The sequence below is a fragment of the Ursus americanus genome, chromosome 21 (genome assembly GCF_024610735.1).
Source record: "Ursus americanus isolate L20-20 chromosome 21, mUrsAme1.1.p, whole genome shotgun sequence".
NCBI classification, from domain to species: Eukaryota; Metazoa; Chordata; class Mammalia; order Carnivora; family Ursidae; genus Ursus; species Ursus americanus.
The window spans coordinates 35,764,329-35,782,394 of NC_142147.1; the positions used below are offsets into that span (position 1 = coordinate 35,764,329).

At 59.0% G+C, this 18,066-nt stretch overlaps 1 protein-coding gene across 2 annotated transcripts in view; it reads left to right on the forward strand.

The window, feature by feature from the left end:
* NECAB2 (N-terminal EF-hand calcium binding protein 2) overlaps positions 1-13,257 on the forward strand; it is a 28,580-nt gene extending 15,323 nt beyond the window's left edge. Inside the window, exons 6-13 of one of the 2 annotated variants that reach the window (XM_045796096.2) lie at positions 3,206-3,342; positions 5,720-5,838; positions 5,990-6,069; positions 8,940-8,993; positions 9,544-9,656; positions 11,749-11,826; positions 12,384-12,475; positions 12,752-13,257. In XM_045796096.2, coding sequence (XP_045652052.1) covers positions 3,206-3,342; positions 5,720-5,838; positions 5,990-6,069; positions 8,940-8,993; positions 9,544-9,656; positions 11,749-11,826; positions 12,384-12,475; positions 12,752-12,780 — 702 coding nt within the window. In that variant the 3' untranslated portion in view covers positions 12,781-13,257. The remainder of the gene's footprint in view (positions 1-3,205; positions 3,343-5,719; positions 5,839-5,989; positions 6,070-8,939; positions 8,994-9,543; positions 9,657-11,748; positions 11,827-12,383; positions 12,476-12,751) is intronic. The other variant, XM_087870646.1, reaches the window with a different exon arrangement.
* Positions 13,258-18,066: the final 4,809 nt, after the last annotated feature.

Here is an 18,066-nt window from a genome sequence, read left to right on the forward strand (position 1 = left end):
TATGAGCAGTACAAGGCTCTGATATAAAGCAAAATTACTTTATGAAGTGGCTGTGTCCATCTGAGTTCCCACTGCCGTGTTTGTTTTTTATTTATTTTTAATTTTTTTTAAGGTTTTATTTGTTAGAGAGCACAAGCAGGGGGAGCAGCAGGCAGAGGGAGAAGCAGGCTCCCCACTGAGCAAGGAGCCTGATGCGGGACTCGATCCCGGGACCCTGGGATCACAACCCAAGCCAAAGGCAGACGCTCAACCAACTGAGGCGCCCAGGCGCCCCTGCATTGCCGTGTTGACAGCTGTTTTCTCTCTTCTGTTGCATGAAGGGTCAGGAGCGCCCGGCACTTGCTCTGCTAGATTTTGCCGTTATATCCTGACCCTTCTTGTCTTGTGCAATACCGTGCAATCCCATCTTCGAGGGATACTGCGACTTGTCCTGTTCGTCTGACCAAATTTGGTGGCAGGATTTTTTGCAGACTTGCTTTTCTTAATCTTTTGGTGCTGTTTTGGTTTCGAGGTGCCTCCGTGTGGCTCTCGTTTCATCAACGGGGACTGTGTGTTTACAGGAGGGAACTTAGCCGCTTTCTGCTTGTTTTTATGGTTACAGTCCGTCTGCTCTGACGACCGTAGTGATCTTTTACGCTTCCCATTTTGGTGCTTCCTTTGTCCGTCGGACGGTTTACCGCGTGATGGTCGGCTTTGCCGGAGCGCGGATTGGGATTTCGAAGGGAAACCTCGCAGCTTTCATTGCACTGGCCACCTCGAAAACGGGCGCTGTGAGCGCTCTTCGTTCTGTTTTTATATGCAGCTAGTAAAAAACACTTTCTATGCCTCTCTGTGGAATTAAAGGACATTTGAGGTCTTCAGATCTTTTTTCCATATTCTACCCTCTTTATTGACGTAATCCAGTGTGATCAGAATTAAGCTATGATGAGTAGTTTCATTTCCTGACCTGTGTAACTTTGAATGTAATTGGAGCGGTCCCTGTTGCTACTTCTCACGACTTCCCCAGTCAAGAGTTCTGTCTTTGATTCGACCCTTGATATTTCGGGGGAAATTCCTAGGACTCGTTTGCTGGAAAGGCACTCATCTGGTAGCATTTCAGAGATTTGCAGTTTCTGAGGTCTCCCTGTCGGGTATCTGCACGGTACAGAATTCCCAGGTCGGATCCTTTCCCTCTGGTCTTCTGGCTGAGGCACTGATGATGGTGGGGGAGAGATCTGTAAAGCCTGATTTTCACTCCTTGGAAAATAACTCGTCTTTCTGGAATCCAGCTAACCAGTTACACTCGGGGATCCTTGCAACCTCAGCCACAGATCTGGGCACTTTTTTTTTTTTTTTAAAGATTTTATTTATTTATTTGACAGAGAGACAGCCAGCGAGAGAGGGAACACAAGCAGGGGGAGTGGGAGAGGAAGAAACAGGCTCCTAGCAGAGGAGCCTGATGTGGGGCTCGATCCCAGAACGCCGGGATCACGCCCTGAGCCGAAGGCAGACGCTTAACTGCTGTGCCACCCAGGCGCCCCGATCTGGGCACTTCTAACACACTCACTTCAGCTCATTTTTCTGCCTGATGGTTTCTAGGAGGCTTTCTCTCTTTGCATTTAAATTCTTACCACATTATATCTTCTTGGCCGTTCATTTTTCCAGGGCCCATTGATCACTGGATTGAGTGTGGTTTCACCCGTTTGCGGGGGATGATAATCAGTCACTGAAATGCATTAGGTGACCAGAGCCTTATCTGGCTTCTGCCACAGATTCATTCTCTGTCAGGGCTCGTCTCCGGCGTTGGCACAGGATGTCCACCTCCACACGCCTCCCTGCGTGTACCCGCCTCTCGTCCCCACGCTCCCCACCCCTGCCTCTGTTTCCCTCTCTGTCTCTAGCCACGTTTCCCTTGTGCACTCACTGCTAATTAACTCCCAGTCAGAGTGATGGATGGCTTAATTTGCTGTCCTTGAGAGCCCGGGCTTCCCTCGCCTTGCTGGGGACAGGGCAGAGCTCCCAGGGGCCGGGCGGTTGGCTCAGGAGGGGTGGGATCTTGGCAGAGAGGCGTGAGAGCTGCACAGCGTTTTGGGGACCAGCGTCCCCAACACGGTGCTGTTTGATCCTTATCATCCTCGAGTGACCCGGCTAAGCCGGAACCTTCTCAGTCCAACCGCAAAGCCTTCTGAAGCCAAGGCGATCTCAGCTGGACGCAGAAGCCTTGAGAAATGTCTTTGCTGCACTCTTGACAGAAGGGGAGATTCTGGCTCACACCACAGAGCAAAATCTGTGGAAAGCCTCGTCCTTGTCCTCTCCCCCCAAGTTCCTCTTCTCATGGCCTCTGAATCTCCCTCTCTCGGTTCCCCCCAGACTCCCTGCTGCCCCCTCCTTCTGAGACGCAGTCTCCGGCATCTTCTTGAGAGGAGCCATTTGAACCTCTCTGGTTGCTCTTGAGTCTTTCAGTTCTCTGGGTAGCGTCGTGAAGGCCCAGGAGCCCAAGGAATCCTCCTTGGAAGAGGGAGGCGGTTGGGTTGTGTATTCTTCTTCTGCCCTACCTCATCCGTGTCCACAAGAACATCCGGAACACCACCACCAATGAGCACGCTTATCTCACCACCTCCCACCAGCACCATCTTCACCACTACCGCCGCCATCACCGCCATCATCACCATCATTGAAAACTGCCATCATCTTCATGACCATCACCACCACACCTGTCACCATCACCACCACCGTCACCATCATCACCACCTTTGTCACTACCATCGTCTTCACCACCGTCACTGCCAGCACCGCCACCACCACCACCGCCAGTACCCTCCCCACCATCATCTGTATCATCGGCGGGTCATCTTTATCACAGCCCCTGCTGCTCATTGAGTACTTGCTATGGGACAGGCTCGGCACCGAGCATATGTTGCATACATTTGGTCGTTCGGTCCTCCGTCTGACCTTGTCAGATAGACGCTAGAGTGACTCCTATCACGGTCACAGAGGTGAGGAGCTAGGACGTGGTGAAGCCAGGGCTCAAACCTCCATCTCGAATCCATAGCCCGTGTCCTGCTGCAGGAGCTCTACTCTTCTCCAGACGCAGGAGGCACCGGGGTCCCCATTTCCTCCTGAGGCAGACACCAGCCCCACGAGCCCCCCAAGCTCTGTGCCAGACCCCCCCACCTCAGTGCCCCTGTAACCGCTCTCCCATCTGCCCCTTCCCTTCCCTCCACAGGTGTACGAGGGCGGGAGCCACGTGGACCAGTTTGTGACACGCTTTCTTCTGAAGGAGACGGCCAATCAGATCCAGTCGCTGCTGAGCTCTGTGGAGAGCGCGGTGGAGGCCATCGAGGAGCAGACCAGCCAGATCCGGTGCGACCCTGGGACCTCACCGTGTCACTTGGGGCTGTGTCGCACACGGCCATCTGCTGCTTGCTGGGGCTGTGTGTTGCTTGGGAGCTGGAGGACCTTGGGCAAGGTGCTGCACCTCTCTGTGCCTCTATTTCCCCAACTGTAAAGCAGGGATGGTGATAAACCTGCCTCTTCAGTGACTGTGAGGATGGAATGAGACGCTACACGTGCAGAATTCCGGCGTGCGTGCGTGCGTGCAGGACCTGCGTGCCCTGTGTACGCACACAGAGTTAAGACTGTTCCCCAGACTCTGATCGGTTTTGCCACATCCCTGTAACACTCACTGACGGTATTGTTTACCCAAGACTGTTCTATTATTTGCCTCGTTTTTGAAAAGTGAAATTACTTTAGGAAACTATGGGGTGACCATAACTGGGGAAGTTTCCATGTGCCGTCAGTGAAGTAGCTAGAAGGCCAAGCACCTGTTGCATAATGTCCTGGAAGCCCGAGTCCTCCCCTCCCTCCGTCTGTTTGCAGGAGAGACTGGGGTTGCAAAGAGAGGCTTTGAAGAAAGAGTAGCCCCAAATCCTGACTTTCTCCAAGGGATTGAAAGAGAAGCGAAGTGACTTAAGTGGTTTCAGGCTTTGTCTGCATGTCAAAAGCAAGGAAAAGCATCTGTGTGGGGAAGGCCCACCTGGGGTCCGGAGAGGAGCAGTTCTCCCTGCAGGCCGGCTCCCTGGTGCTGACCCAAGTTGAGGCACACTCCCCTCTTCTTTCCAGAACAGCCGATGTGTCTGGTGCAGAGGGGCCATAAAGATGCCATACAGGTAGACAGGCGTCTGCAGGGGCAGAGGCTCGCCATGGCCAGGGTGTTGGTGGCTGTCCCGTGGGGGTTGGAGCATGTGATCTGTGGCTGCTGAGGGCTGGCCCCAGCCAGGTAGAAGGGCAAAGGCTGCTCGAGGATGCTGTTCCCAAGGTGTGTTTGCTCTGGGCCCCTCGGGCATATCACCAGACCCCTGGCCCCGATTGTGCCCGCTGCGTTGGAGTCCCTGGTTGCTGACTCTGCATCCGTGCTCAGCCTTGTGATTCGGAGGGTCCCCAGGGTGAACAGCGCCAGCTCCGGAGGCCGACACGGAGATTTCCTTCCTTTTTTGGTCACTGTCTGGATGACAAGCTGCGTGTGTTCTCCTGCTTTGGGACAGGTGTTGGTGGCTGATTCCCTGTGCTGTGCCAACCCCATCACGTGTCAGGGCGGACACCTGCCCGGCCCCGTGCTGGGAACTTCCTTTGGGACCTTGGTGGCAGAGGGAGCCCTTCGTGATGGGGAGTCACATCTCCACATGCTCTCCCCCCCCAAACTGCCCTGAATCTCAGCTCTTCTGTCTCCAGGCCGCGGGCCCCCTATGCTGCCTTGTCCAGACGCAGGCGCTGCGGGCCTCCCGCTGCGCACATTTGTGTTCTGAGGGCCTGAATTCGGTATGGTGTGTGGAGCGTCAGGTTAGACACCTCAAAGACTCTGCCAGCCTCTCCCCTCCCCAGAAGACTTGGGGCGGCCCTGCTGCACAGGGGCGAGGCTTACCGAGCTTTCGGGATCATGGGAGACAAAGTCTGGAACGTAGCAAGGCAGGAGGCGGCCCGGGACAGGGCGCGTTGGCTGTGTGCACGGCGGCGTGTGTGTGTCTGGGTGTATTCGTGTGTCTGTGGTGAGTGTTCCATCTCTTTGCACGTGGGCGTTTGGCCATTCACCGAGCATGGGTTGAGCCCCTGCTGTTGTGCCAGGCTCTGTGCTTGGTGAGCCGCGTGTGCCCGTGAGGGCGTGCCGGGGCTGTGCACTTGTGTGTGCATCGGTGTGCATGGGGACAGTGGACAGGGACAGAACACGGGGCCTGGCTGGGGTCAGGAGCATAGATTTTTCTGTGTTGTTCTATGCCCTTTCTGAACCGTGTCTTAGGGCTCCCTTTTTCAGAGGGGGGGCTGTCTAGCTGGTACAAAACCAGGCTCCCCCCCCCAACCCACAAGACTGCGAACACCACAGGGCTCCTAGTGAGGCAGGGAGGGGAAGCTGTCACTTCTGCAGTGGGGTGGGAGCCTGGCTCAGTGTCAGGCCTGGAACGGAACCCCCTGGGCACAGAGCCTGGGCTCTGTCGTCCTAAATGTGGTCAAGTTCGGATCCCTACTGTCCCGCTAGCTGCGTGGTCTTGCCGAAGGCACCTGTCTCTGGGCCTCGTGTTCTCCTTGGGGAAACCAAGGCCATTGTGGCGACCTCACAGGAATGGGGTCCACTGGGTCACCTGTGCCCGTGTCCGCTCACAGCAGGGGCTTCATGTTTGCCAAAGCCAAGTGTGGCTAGGATCGTGTGGCTTCCCTCATATGTGTGTTTCCTTCACTCAAACTGCAGACAGAACCACAGCAAACCCAGCCACGGCGGAGTGGAGACCTGGTCTGGAAGTGCCGTGCCCCCCCATGCCCCCAACCCCAAGCTGGGGGCCACGGAACAAGGGAAGACTCTTCCATCTGGTGAGAGAGAGTGGGGGCCTGGGGTGGGGAGCAGTGGCGGTGGCCCAGATGCAGCCTGGGCCTCCAGGAGGGACTGGGAAGGCTGAAGGCTCCTCTCCCCTCCCCCAAGCCTCACCCTGCCCACCATTAGCATCTCTGTTCCTTTCTCTAGTTGCTGTGGACCCCAAGGAGGAGGGCCTGGAAGCCCAGATCAGCCGCTTGGCAGAGCTCATAGGACGGCTGGAAAGTAAGGTAAGCCCTCCTAGCCGTCACCCCTCTCCCCTGCCCCCCAGGGAGTGTAGGGTCGGGCCTGGAGTCCGGACAGAAGCCAGGGACCTTGGAGAGGACATCCACCAGGGGGCACGAAGGAATGGAGAACAAGACTAGGGGGAATATGTCCCATCAGCAGGGGCATGGATGGAGAGGTGACAAGGCTTCCTGCGACTTTGCTCGAGGGTGGGCCTGGCTTGGGCAGGTGATGCCAAAAGGTGGAGGGTGAGGGACGGCAACGTCCCAGGGGAGATTAGAAACATCCCGAATGACCAGCGGCATTCATGAACTCTTTCAAATACGATTTGGCTCTTCCACGGGTAATGGAAAATGGCTCAGTCTGTACAGAATCCTGTCCTGAGAGAATGTTTCAGCACTCAGCAGGTGCTCCCAGTAGGACTGCATTAGTCTCCCCCAGCAGCCAGAACCCCTACCACCGGCGGGGCTGAGAGCACAGCCCGGTTTAGCTCCTAGACTGAGATGAGGCTGTGGGCAGGGCGGCTGTGCCCTGAGGCCTCTCCCCTGGGCCTGTAGACACTGCCTTCGGTCCTCCCTCGGTCCTCCCTCTGTGTGCGTCTGCGTCCTGACCTTCATCCGAGGACAGCGGTCAAGTTGGATCAGGGCCCGCCCCTGTGACCTCATCTTAATTACCTCTGCAGAGGCCCTATTCCCAAACATAGTCACATGCTCGGGTGCTGAGGGGTGGCCCTTCCACATAGGATTTTGGAGAGGAAACAGTTCAGCCTGAAAAATGACTATTTGTTGGCAGAAAGACAACAGGTTGCCTCAAGATTTACCAATGGGCTCAGGTGTCAGGTTGCTTGTATTTGAATCCTGGCTGTACCACTTAGCAGCTGTGTGACCCTGGGCCAGTGACTTACCCTCTCTGGGCCTCCGATTCCTGCTCTCACCTCAGAGAAATACTCAGAATAGTACTCCCAGCGTTGTTATGAGGATTAAAGAAAATGGTCCTAGTGGCCTAGCCGGGAGCCTACGGTGTGGTGAGCATCTCCGGGGAGCAGTTGCTGGCCTTGGTTACTGGATATTCTGACACCAAAACCCGTCCGCGCGCGCTCTACCGGTCTGCCTTCCGCACCGGGGAGCAGCTCCCTCCGAGCTCGGCCCTTACAGCCATTCTCCGTGTCTCCTACCTCGCTGAATTTTTTACATCTTTGCAAAAGGGCAAAAAATACTTTGATGGGTTTGGGGGTTCGGAGGGATTCGTGGGAGCGGGGCTCCCCACGCCGAGGGAGGCTGAGGCCAGACTTGGAGCGGAGCCTGAGGGAGGAGGCGGTGCTCCACCTGCAGGGTGGAGGCCGAGGTGGGATCCCCCTCCCGTGAAGCCGGCGCTGAGTGGGGGCGGTGGGAAAACTGCTCGGCGGGACCCTGCGGCCCCGTTGTCATAACAACCCGGAGCGCCTCCAGAGGGAGGTTCTTTGAAGCTTATTTTTAGCACCCGGTCGCCTTAACAACCAGCTGGCTGGAGACCTCCGAGCACCTGGGTGTCCGGGAGACGGGGCGGGGCCCCTCTTTCTGGCCTCTGATTGGTCCAAGCCGCCAGTGGGAGCCAATCCGGGCCGGTGGAGGGCCCCGCCCTCCGTGTGCCAACCTGTGCCTGCTCGCTCTGCCTGGGTGGGGCTGATGGGGCGCTGGAGGGGGCGGGGAAGACATGGGTTCCCCTGAGCCCCCTGCCTCCATCCTCGCCCTCCGTGGCCCTGCTGGGGGCGGGAAGCCAGAGGAACCTGTTGCAGCCTCTGCCTCCAGGAGCCCCCCAGGCGGTTATAAAATAATGTGCCAGGCACGCCTTTGCCACCTGTAAAGCTCCTGGCAGCCACGTGTCTCTGAGAAGTCAGTACTTTCTGCAGGACCATGCAGGGCCCCTTGCTCAGACATTCTGAAGAATTCCAAGGTGGTGACTGCACAAGTCACATGCACGATTACTGCTTGCTGGTTTCCTTGACCAGCTGATATGTCTCACACGTGTGCCTCCTCTGCACGGGAGAGGAAAGACCCAGGTCCGCGACTGTGCTGGAGACACGGGCTGTCCTCATGGAGGATGGACAGGGAAAGGCACAGGGTGGCCTTCGAGGGCTGCGCAGGCTGAAGAAGAATCACGAATTTGTGCGTCAGGAGGAGAGTGACCCTGGCTCAAACCCAGTCTTGAGCACTCGCCCAGCTGTTGTGGCCTTCGGAGCCCGGGGTTGTCTGCTCTGAAACAGCAAGAGCAGCCATCAGGTGCCCGGTTCTAGACCCCCACACAGGGCTGTGCTCGGCCTGCACGCAGTTCCTGCTTCCTCGGGGCTTGCGGTGGGGCAGCTCCTCCCTCAGTGTGGACAGTTCAGCAGGACGTACTTGTAACGTGTTTAGTTCAAGGCCTGTGGGAAGCCGGTGATAGCAGACCAGCCCATTCAGACCGTTAGATTAACGAGGCGCCAGGGGTTATGACTCGGGGTGACTGGTAAGTTGATGGGGAATCTCAGGGCTGTGGCAAAACCCCAGCATCCTGGATTCAAGACTCAAGCCCCCATTGCTGCCTATCCAAGACTACCCTCCCCAGCTGGCAGAATGCCCGCTGCAGCAGATCTGGTGGGCCTCTGTGCCTCCTCCAGTCTGTCTCCCAGCCTGGCTTACCAGCCCCCCTCAGAGCTAGCACTGTGTACGGAGGGTGGACCGAGCCCTTTCCAGCCACCTGGGGACTCCAGAGCCCCTGGAACCATGGGGTGGAGAGGCTGGAGCTCTTTGATGGCTCTGGGCACTGGCTCTGGGCTCCAGTCTCATTGTGGTGGTCCTGGAGGCCTCCCTGGGGGAGGCAGCCTCTGTCTCCAACATGTCTTCGTGCGTTGTTGTTTCAGACCCTCTGGTTTGACCTTCAGCAGCGCCTCACAGATGAGGAAGGCACCAACATGGTGAGGCCTGCCCCCTCCCTGCCCTCTCCTGTGGCCCTATCTCTACCTGAGCCAGGACTCGATACCGGCAGCTCTGTGTCCTTGACACCCCCGATCCCGGGACCACCACCAGGGGCCATGCAGCCCCAGCTCCTGGCCCCCCGCCCCTCCCAGGGGTCTTTTTTGATCAAAAATGGTTTGGCTCAGAGCAAAGCGATCAGCACAGTGACACCAAAACACAGAATGCAGCGGAAGTGAATTTAGCTGGGTGCTGATGTCACGTCTTAGACCAGAGTGCCTTTCAGAGCCTCTTTAAACACCCTTGTCAGGTGTCCTGCGTTGCTGGGGTTACGGGCAGCTTTTAGCTCTGAAGTCCTGGTTCTTTATAGCTGGTTTTCTTGTGTAAGAATGAAGGGCGTGTGTATACATGGGAGGTTTTTTTGGTTTTGGGCCAAATGGTCCTGTCCTGAGGGGAGGTTGGGGCACGGGCTGTGACACCGGGGGGGGGGGGGCAGGGAGGGGCAGCTGCCAGCCCCACAGGCGCCCACGCTCACGCACTGCGGCCCCGCAGCACCTGCAGCTGGTCCGGCAGGAGATGGCCGTGTGCCCTGAGCAGCTGAGCGAGTTCGTGGACTCCCTGCGCCAGTACGTGCGGGGCACCGCCGGGGCCGGGAACTGCTTCCAGTGAGTGTGCGGGGGCAGCTCTGCCTGGGGGGGGGGGGGGGGGGGCGGGGCAGGACCAGGCTCTCCCGAGAACAAACGGAGGCCTAGGGAAGCCCCTCGCTGCTCCTGGCTTTGCCCCAGCGCACAAACACTGCCTGGCTCTAGCTTCCTCGCCGTCCCTGGGGTTGCCGGAGGTGAGGATGGCGTGGTGGACGTGAGGGGCTAGGCCTGCATTCACTGTGGGCGCGCGGCCGCTCCCCCCACCCTGGGACCTCCCCCACTTACTCCCAGCCACCCAGGCTGGCGGGGCCCTCGGCCAAGCGGAGCTCTCAGCCTTGCTGATGGTGCCTTGAGAGGGCTGCTGGCCCAGGGCCCCAGGCTCTCGCCCCCATCTCTCACCCCGGGGAACAGGTCCGGCCTGGGTCCCTGCCTTGGTTCTGGCCAGCTTGCTTGCTTCGGCCTTGAGAGCATGTGCGCCTTCTCCCTGCTTCAGGGGATCCAGCCAGGAAGCAGGCGGCTGCCCTAGCTGAGCATTTATTCTGGGAGGGAGAGGGGCAGACAAAGAGGGCTCTTGATGGGGCAGGTGCAGTGGAGGCCAGGAAGACGGATCCTGGAGACAGGGTTTCAAAGGCTTCAGTGAGGCTTTGCTCCGGGTTGAGGGGACCAGTTGGTGCCAAGACCTGGAGCGGCAGCCAGGGTGCCGTGGTTGGGGGCCAAGCCAGCACCTGGTGTGGCCTGACAGTGACACCAGCGGAGAGGATGGGGGCTAGTCGGGACCGTGTGGGAGATGCTTGAGCACAAGGCAGACGTGGTCTGGTCTCCGTGTGAAGAAGGGCTGAGTGGAGACCAGGGTACAGTGGGGCCAGCAGGGGCCCCACAGTCATTAGAGGGACAGGCCTTCCCGTGCCCCGGCTTTGGAACAGAGTAGACCGGCCTGGCTCATGGCTGGGATGGAGGGAGGTGGTGAGAGGAGGCCAGGCCGAGTCGGACAGTCTTTGGCTTCAGAAACCAGAGGATGGTGCTGTGTGCCGAGCTAGGTCAGGAGAGCACGGGTGTGTTGGCGGGGGCATCCTACAGGCCTTTGGGGACACATTAAAGTCAAGCTAGCATCGAGGTGCTGCCGTCCAGGTGGGGGTGATCCCGGGAGCGGAGGCGGGACACGGTGGGGGGGGGGGCTTCATGCCTGCGTGTGGGAGGACTGTCCTCCCTGTACCCCATGCCTGCCTGTTTTCCCGCCCCTGCAGAGGCGTCCCCCCTAAAAGCCATCCGTGTGTTGTCAGCCAGACTAATGCAGTCCCCACGGTGGCTTTCGTCTCCAGTAACCAACCGTACATGAACCCAATCCCTCGTAAGCAGCGCCATCTGTGTCCGGCAAAGGGTTACTGTCTGATGAGTGGGGGACACGTGGGCCCCATCCTCTCCCAGAGTGCAAGCCCGCAGCCCCACGTGTCGTTTGAGGCTGGGGCATAATGAACTAATGAGATGATCTCATTAGCCTCTCCCCCTGCTTCTCTCCTGTGCCGTCAGGGCTGGGATCGCCTGTAATTAATTATACGGGGAATGCCACCCATGACAGCATCCTCCTCCTCGTGGGATGCTTGGGGTTCGTTCTGCGGGGCTGTGAGAAAGCAAGAGCGCAGCCGAGGGGCCAGAGGAGGACAGGGTTAGAGACAGGGCAGCTGAGAGCCTCGCCCCCTCCCCACCAGGTCAGCCACACTCGGGGAGGCAGCCCCCTGCCCCCTCCCCGGGCCCAGGTAGGATCAGCCCTATTTAAGGGGCGGTAGGGGGCCTGGCAATCCCACAGGTCACGCGGGAGTGATGGGGGGGGGGCCTGCCGGACCACTGACCCTTGGCAGGCCTTCCCCCAGCCACCATGCGGCCAGTTCCCGCTTGGCAGGAGAAAGATGCTTTTATTTTTAAAGGTAGGATTTTTAAATGACTAGGACACCTTTTACGGTGTCATTTCATTGTAATTCATTCAGTGAGGGGCCAGGCCTTCTGGTGGGGGGCAGGGATACTCGCTGAACTGAACAGTCTGGGGGGGCGGGTGTGCGCTGGGGCCCCTGCCTTGAGGGGGCAGCGAGGCAGCCCCGACCTGGAGCCTCTCTCACAGCATCGCTGCCGTGAGGTTGGCTGATGGCTTCACCTTCGTGGTCTACGAGTTCTGGGAGACGGAGGAGGAGTGGAGGAGGTGAGCACGTCTTGAGCTCCAGGTGCCCAGGCCCTTGGGCCCCTTCACTGGAGCACCCCTGGAGAGGAGAGCGGGGAGGGCAGGGTAACAATGAGCACCCATCCCTGGGGCGTCTGCCCGCAGAGTGCTGGTCTCATTGGGCAGACGGGGCCCTAAATGCCGTGGGAGGCACGTTTTTCTTCGCCTGGAGGGACCCCCATTCCACCAGCTGGGCTCTGAACCCAGGTCCCTGGCCACTGCTGGGAGCTGAGGCGAAGGCTGTTCCTATTTGAAGACTGTGGCCTCAGGGGATAAAACTCCAGAAAGCAAGTGCTCTGATTAAGAACACTCAGTGGGAGGCAAGAACCAGGCTGTCCTCTGCTCCAAGGCCACAGCACTCAGCCTCCCTGAGGCCTTCGCATCTTTACCCCCGGCTCTAAGCGCGGAGCATGGCTAAGGAGGGGTTAAGACCCTCATCTGGGGCAGAGCCAGGATTAGAGATTTGGAAGCCCCAGGCTCGGGCTGGAGGCTCCCCCGATCCCCGAGCAACCCCCCCCCCCCGTTGCCCTGGCTTGCAGGCACCTGCAGAGCCCCGTGTGCAAGGCGTTCCGGCACGTCAAGGTGGATATGCTGAGTCAGCCAGAGGCCCTCTCCAGGATCTTGGTGCCAGGTAGACGGAAGTGGGGTGTGTAGAGGGTCCTACAAAGGGGGAGACCAAGGGTCAAAGCATTAGACTAGCCCTGCAACCTCAAGACAACAGCGTGGGCTGTAGGGAGGGGACAGAATGTCTGCCTGCAGGGCTGGGGGCCCCCTCCCAGCACCTCCAGCATCTCCAGCGTGCACAGTGGTTGGAGGCAGGGAGCCCCTCACCAAGGGACGGGGGAAGGGGCCGCCTTTCCCCACCCCCCTGCTCTGCTTCCTGTGTCTCTCTCTCCCCCCTTACCAGCTGCTTGGTGTACTGTGGGCCGCGACTGACCACCTCCCTGAGGCCTTCGGATCAACCTGCCACCCTGCCCACTCTTTTCTAGAAACTTTGGTATACAAGCTGTCTTTTCAATATACTTGCAGACAAGAATGTATTTTCCCTGTTTGAAGTGAAGGAGCAGCCCCTTCCCCTGGCCTTTTCCTGACACCCCACCCTTAGTGGCAGAACAGTGTCGGAGCTGCTGAAGCCAAGGGTCAGCAGGCACAGGGAGGCTTCCTGGAACCAGCACCCTCCCCCCCCAGCCCAGTGGCCACGCATGACCCTCCCCCCCCCCCCCCACCGCCCTGGCCTCAGCAGGACTGGCTCCTCTGCTGGCCACTGCCTCACGGGCCTGGGGGACATTCCTCTCCCTGGAGCCGAGACCCTGTAGTGCCCAACCTCGGCCTGGGCCCCGCCGCACATGACCGTAGAGCCCACGTAGCCAGTGCCCTGCTTGGCAGGCAGGCGCCAATAAACTCCGGTCGGGACTGGCCGCGTGCTGTGTTTTTTTTGGATTTTCTGGTGGATGGCCAGGGGAGGGACAGAGCAGTCACGGTGCATGGGGCCCCTTAGTGGCCATGAAACTCTGACCCCATCACCCCAAAGGCTGTTTCCTTATCTGGAAAATAGAGCTGATAAATGTAATATTTTGACACAGACAAGGTCTTGCTTATTCCAAAGTTCGGGGAGTCCCCAAGAATTCCCCTGTGACTCAGTAATTCACGAGGACTCCCAGAAGTCGGCAGAGCCATTTCACTCAGCCACAAATTATGGCAACAACAAAAGGAGACGGACTCCAATCAGCCATGGGAAGACGCGCAGGGTGGTGGAGAGACCAGGCCCAGAGCTTACAACCGCCCCCTCCTCTTGCTCCCTGCACGGACGCGTGACTAGGCACATAGAGCATTGCTCTCCAGAGCCTCAGAGATCAGGTTCCCCTAGGCACCAGTCACGCCCAGTGCGGACTTAGCCTCCAGCCCCTTCGGAGGTCAAGCTGAAACCTCCTGGTCAGAGGCCCCAGGTAAACAGAGGTGTGGGATCAGGACATTCCAAGGTCCTGGAGGTCACCTCCCAGGGGCCAAGGCCAGACGGCTCTGGGCACAGCAGATCCTCACTACGGACCTGTGAGCTAGTCCGACAAGACGGGAGACCCCAGACTTACACGTTATTTCAAGTCCTGTTCTGGGACCTCGGTAACGTCCCCGCTCTGTTTCCCTGTCTTAGCAGCAAAGAGGTCAGACACAGAAATCTCCAGGGACCAGGAAAGTGAGCCATGGCTCCCTGTCTGCAGGCAGGATGGAGGGGGAGACAGAAAGGTCGTAAACTGGGGCAACAGTGGGGCCGTGAGGCCTGGTGGGAGTCCGGAGGCCGCAGAAGCACCCAGAGTGGCCGGCCTGTGACATGGGGACAAGAGGACACCTGTCAGTGCCACATCGGGCTGCGGGAGCCATCATGCCCCTGCTCCCTCCCCCCTTGGGTCCTGCCACCTCCAGGTAGGGTTGGATCTGGTCCTTCACGCAAAACCAGGGACCTACAACGTGGGCTTCCAGGAAGTGCAAAAACCAGGTTCGGACACCTCCCAGCTGCATGTCCCTGCAGCCAGCCTCTCTAAGCCCCCCTTTTCTCATTTGAAATGCGGGGAGAACACCCTTCCTTGAAGACCAGGAACTGCCTGGCTCACAAGAGTGGCACGTAACGGGGTCCTGCCCACAGCACCCACAAGCTCCCCTGAAGCCGGTGTTGCTCCCACCGGCTCTGCGGTTTTAAACAGATTCTCAGGGGGCTGAGGCTCTCTGGGGTACAACTGAGGAGCCCCACGAGCTGCGCGTGTTACACCTTGGCCACACATCCTACTGCTGGCCCGAGCCCCCCCCCCCCATTGTAGCCTCTCTGCTGATGGCAGCTTGAGCGCGTAGACCTCAGTGGGTTCTGAGGGGGCGGGAACAGGCTCTAAGGAGAACACATTCCAGCCCCAGAAGGCATCAGAGCTCCCACGGAATTTACGCTTCACTGCCAGGCATGCACACACACCTCCCTCAGCACTGCCTGTGCCATCCTGGGACCGGCAGCGTCCCCGGGGGACGGAGACCAGAGAGGGCAAGAAACTCACCGGCGGTCACACGCGAGCTGAGGCCACCACTTACACCCCAAGCCTGAGCTCCCCGCCCCCAGGGCTGTGCCCTAGCCCCTGTGCCACCCAGCAGACCACGTGGGAACTGCGCCGGGTTGGACGTGAGACCTCAGAGTCACCGGAAGAGCTGGTCAGCCCATTCCTAGGTCTGTACTATGCCCACAAGAGCCCCGCGGGCTCTGGCCACACCAGGGAGTACTAGAAGGAACGCAGGGCTGATCTGCCCGCATCAGGAATAACCCCTGAAAACACGAAGCCACACGAAAGAAACCAGCCACGAAGGGATCTAGCATGGGGTCCCATTCACACGAAACATCTAGAATAGTTACCTCCATTGAATCAGAAAGCCGACTAGTGGTTGCCGGGCTGGGGTCCGAGGGAGCAGGGAGTGACTGCTAATGGGGCTGGGGTTTCTTGTTGGGGTGACAGAAGTGTTTGGGAACTGGGCAGAGGTAGTTACGTAACTGAATCGTTCACCTTAAAATGGCTACTTCTTTGTTACACAAAGTTCACCTCAACCCCTGCCCCTCCCCCAAAACTCCCAATCAACTCACCTGACAGATCAGGAAGTTCACCACGTGCGTTCAGCGGCCGATGCCCATTCTTGTCCGTGTCCAGTTCAAAACCTAAACGTCCCGCGGGGAGCGTGCGGACGCAGGCCTGTGGGGAAGGGGGGCAGCTGCTCAGGGGACTGGCAGCACCCGGGGGCGGGTGTCCCTGCCCAGCTACTGGGGGCGCCTGAGCCGCTGGAAAGGTCCCTCCCAGAGCACCCTGCAGCCCACGCCACTCAGAGCAGGAGAATGAATCACTCGGGACACCACACATCACCTGGCCATGTCCGCGGTATTATCGGCGATGTCTCCACCCTGACGCACGGTGTCCCCGTGGCTCGGGACCTGTGGCAGGCCAGGCTCTGTGCTGGCCGTGTTACAGCAGGTCTCCGCTTACGCTCACGGCTAACCTGCGGTGGGGAGAGGGGCCGTCCTTTAGAGGAGAGCGAGGACGACACAGACTGAGAGCCACAAGGGGGAAGGGAGGCGGCGCTGCTCACCCACCCGAGGAAGGATGTACCCACCCGAGGAAGGATGCCGAGACTGAGAAGAGTGCGAAGGAGGTCGGCCTGGGGTAGCGACCCGAGGCCAAGGGCTAGTCAAGGCTGCACCGCTGCTGGGGGGGCCGGCAGAGCCGGCTCAGATCTTGCCGACCTCTGCAGAGCCCACGCCGAAAGCCCTACGTGATGCCACCTTGACCTTGAGGACACCGCTTCGGCCCTTCCTGCCAGCTGCTGGCAGAGACCGGAGGGGGTCACTTGGGGTTGGAGGAGGACAGCCCTGAGTCAGCTCATACCTTCGCTGGGTGAGACGTAAGAGGGGACCACCCCGGCCTGCATTTCTCCGCAGCGCGTCCTTGCAGGACGACGGCTGACTGTCGCTCTGTCCCAGGAGGCTCACATGCTGTTCCTGACATGGATCAAGATGAAGATGACTGCCCCAGTGGGGCCGTGTGTCACCCCTCTCCCCTCAGCATGTAGCACCAGTCCACTTCCTCCCTGATGTGCCTGCCTTCTTCCGGATGGGCCCTAGCATCCTACTTCCCTTGTCCCTTGGCTGTGGGGAAGCTCGGTGTTCACCTCTCAACCTAGATTTTCTAGAAATAAAACTACCATTGCTCAGGCCCCCCCGCTGCTGCTGTAGACACGTTATCACCTTCAATTCTCACGGTGAGCCCGCCTGGCATCATACGCAATAAGCCTGCTCCATTTGGCTGGTGGGAAAACAGATTCCCAGAAGCGGTTCATCAACTCCCCAAATCTTGAGATAGCAAATGGCAGAGCCGGTGTTCGAAAGCAACAGTCTGACCCCAAAGCCAATTCCCACAGTGCCCCCTTCGATGGCCCTACCCTTTCCCTTCCACACTCGGTTCTTCCCTAGGACTCCGTGAGTGGCCAGAGCCCGGCCCCAGCCCTCCCAGCCGGGCACGGCCGCACTTCGAGGAAGCACGCGGGGTAAATGAAGGATTCCACTCACTGCTGCCTCGGGGGCAGTTCTGCCGCAGCCCACGGCCTGGCTCTGAGGCCCTTGTCCAGGGGGACGCTGTGGCCACCGGACACAGGGTGTGGCAAGGTATGGAGCTGGCCAGAGGGCACTTGGAGGAGACTCTCCCCTCACTGGGTCAGAGTCTACACCCACAGCCAGGGTCCATCCCTGTCCCCGGGGTTGGGCAGACCAGGTCCCAACCCCTTGGGTACTCGGAACGTGTGCTGGAAGGAAAATGGACAACGGAATCTAGCCCCAAATCAGTCCTGACCCCAGCTTTGTACCTCACAGGACGGGCAGCCTGGACTTTTCCGAGCCTCAGTGCCTCACCTGTAAATGGATGAATTTGAAAACATGCCAAGTCAAAGGAGGCAGACACGAAGGCCGTTCGTACGGAGTGTCCATGGAGACGGCCGACTCCTAGTTCCCGGGGCCGGGCAGTGACTGCGGATGGGTGCAGGTTTCTCTGGAGGGACAAAAATACACCGGAATCCGATGTCGGCAACAGCGCTACGACTCTGGGCATCAACACCCACTGAACTGTACGCTTTGCAAGGCTGAACTATCACAGAATGTGAATTATATCTCAAAAAAAATTAATGCAAGTGGACAGGCTGGAAAAAAAGCAAAAAAACCCAGTTGTATCACCACTACCCTCACACAGTCAGGCACACATTACTCAGCAACACCAACAGAGCCCAGTCCACCGCCTACCCTGAGGGAGCTGTCCTCACACGTCAGCCCCTCCCGGCTCTGGCACTGCTGGCTTCCAGCAGACGTCCCAAGGCAGAGGAAGAGTGGCCCGGATCCAGTGACATCCAGGACATCCCAGGTCCCGTGCAGGATCAGTGCCAGCCAACACAGTGATGCAGCAGCAGCTGGGCCTCTGGCTGCCTCTCTCTCCAACCTCTCCCCACCCGCCTCCTTTCCCCTACCCTGGCCCCGGGGCCAATTCCCAGTCCCTCGCCCTCAGCTGCAGGTGTGACCCCTCACCCCAGGATTGGCTGGGGTCAGGAGGGAAGTACAGAGCCCACAGTCCACTGGGCTCCCAGGCTCTTCAGGTCCAGCCTGAAGGGAAAGGGGGGCTCTCTTTGGGGTCATCCCATCGGAGTATGGGCCAAAGTAGAGCT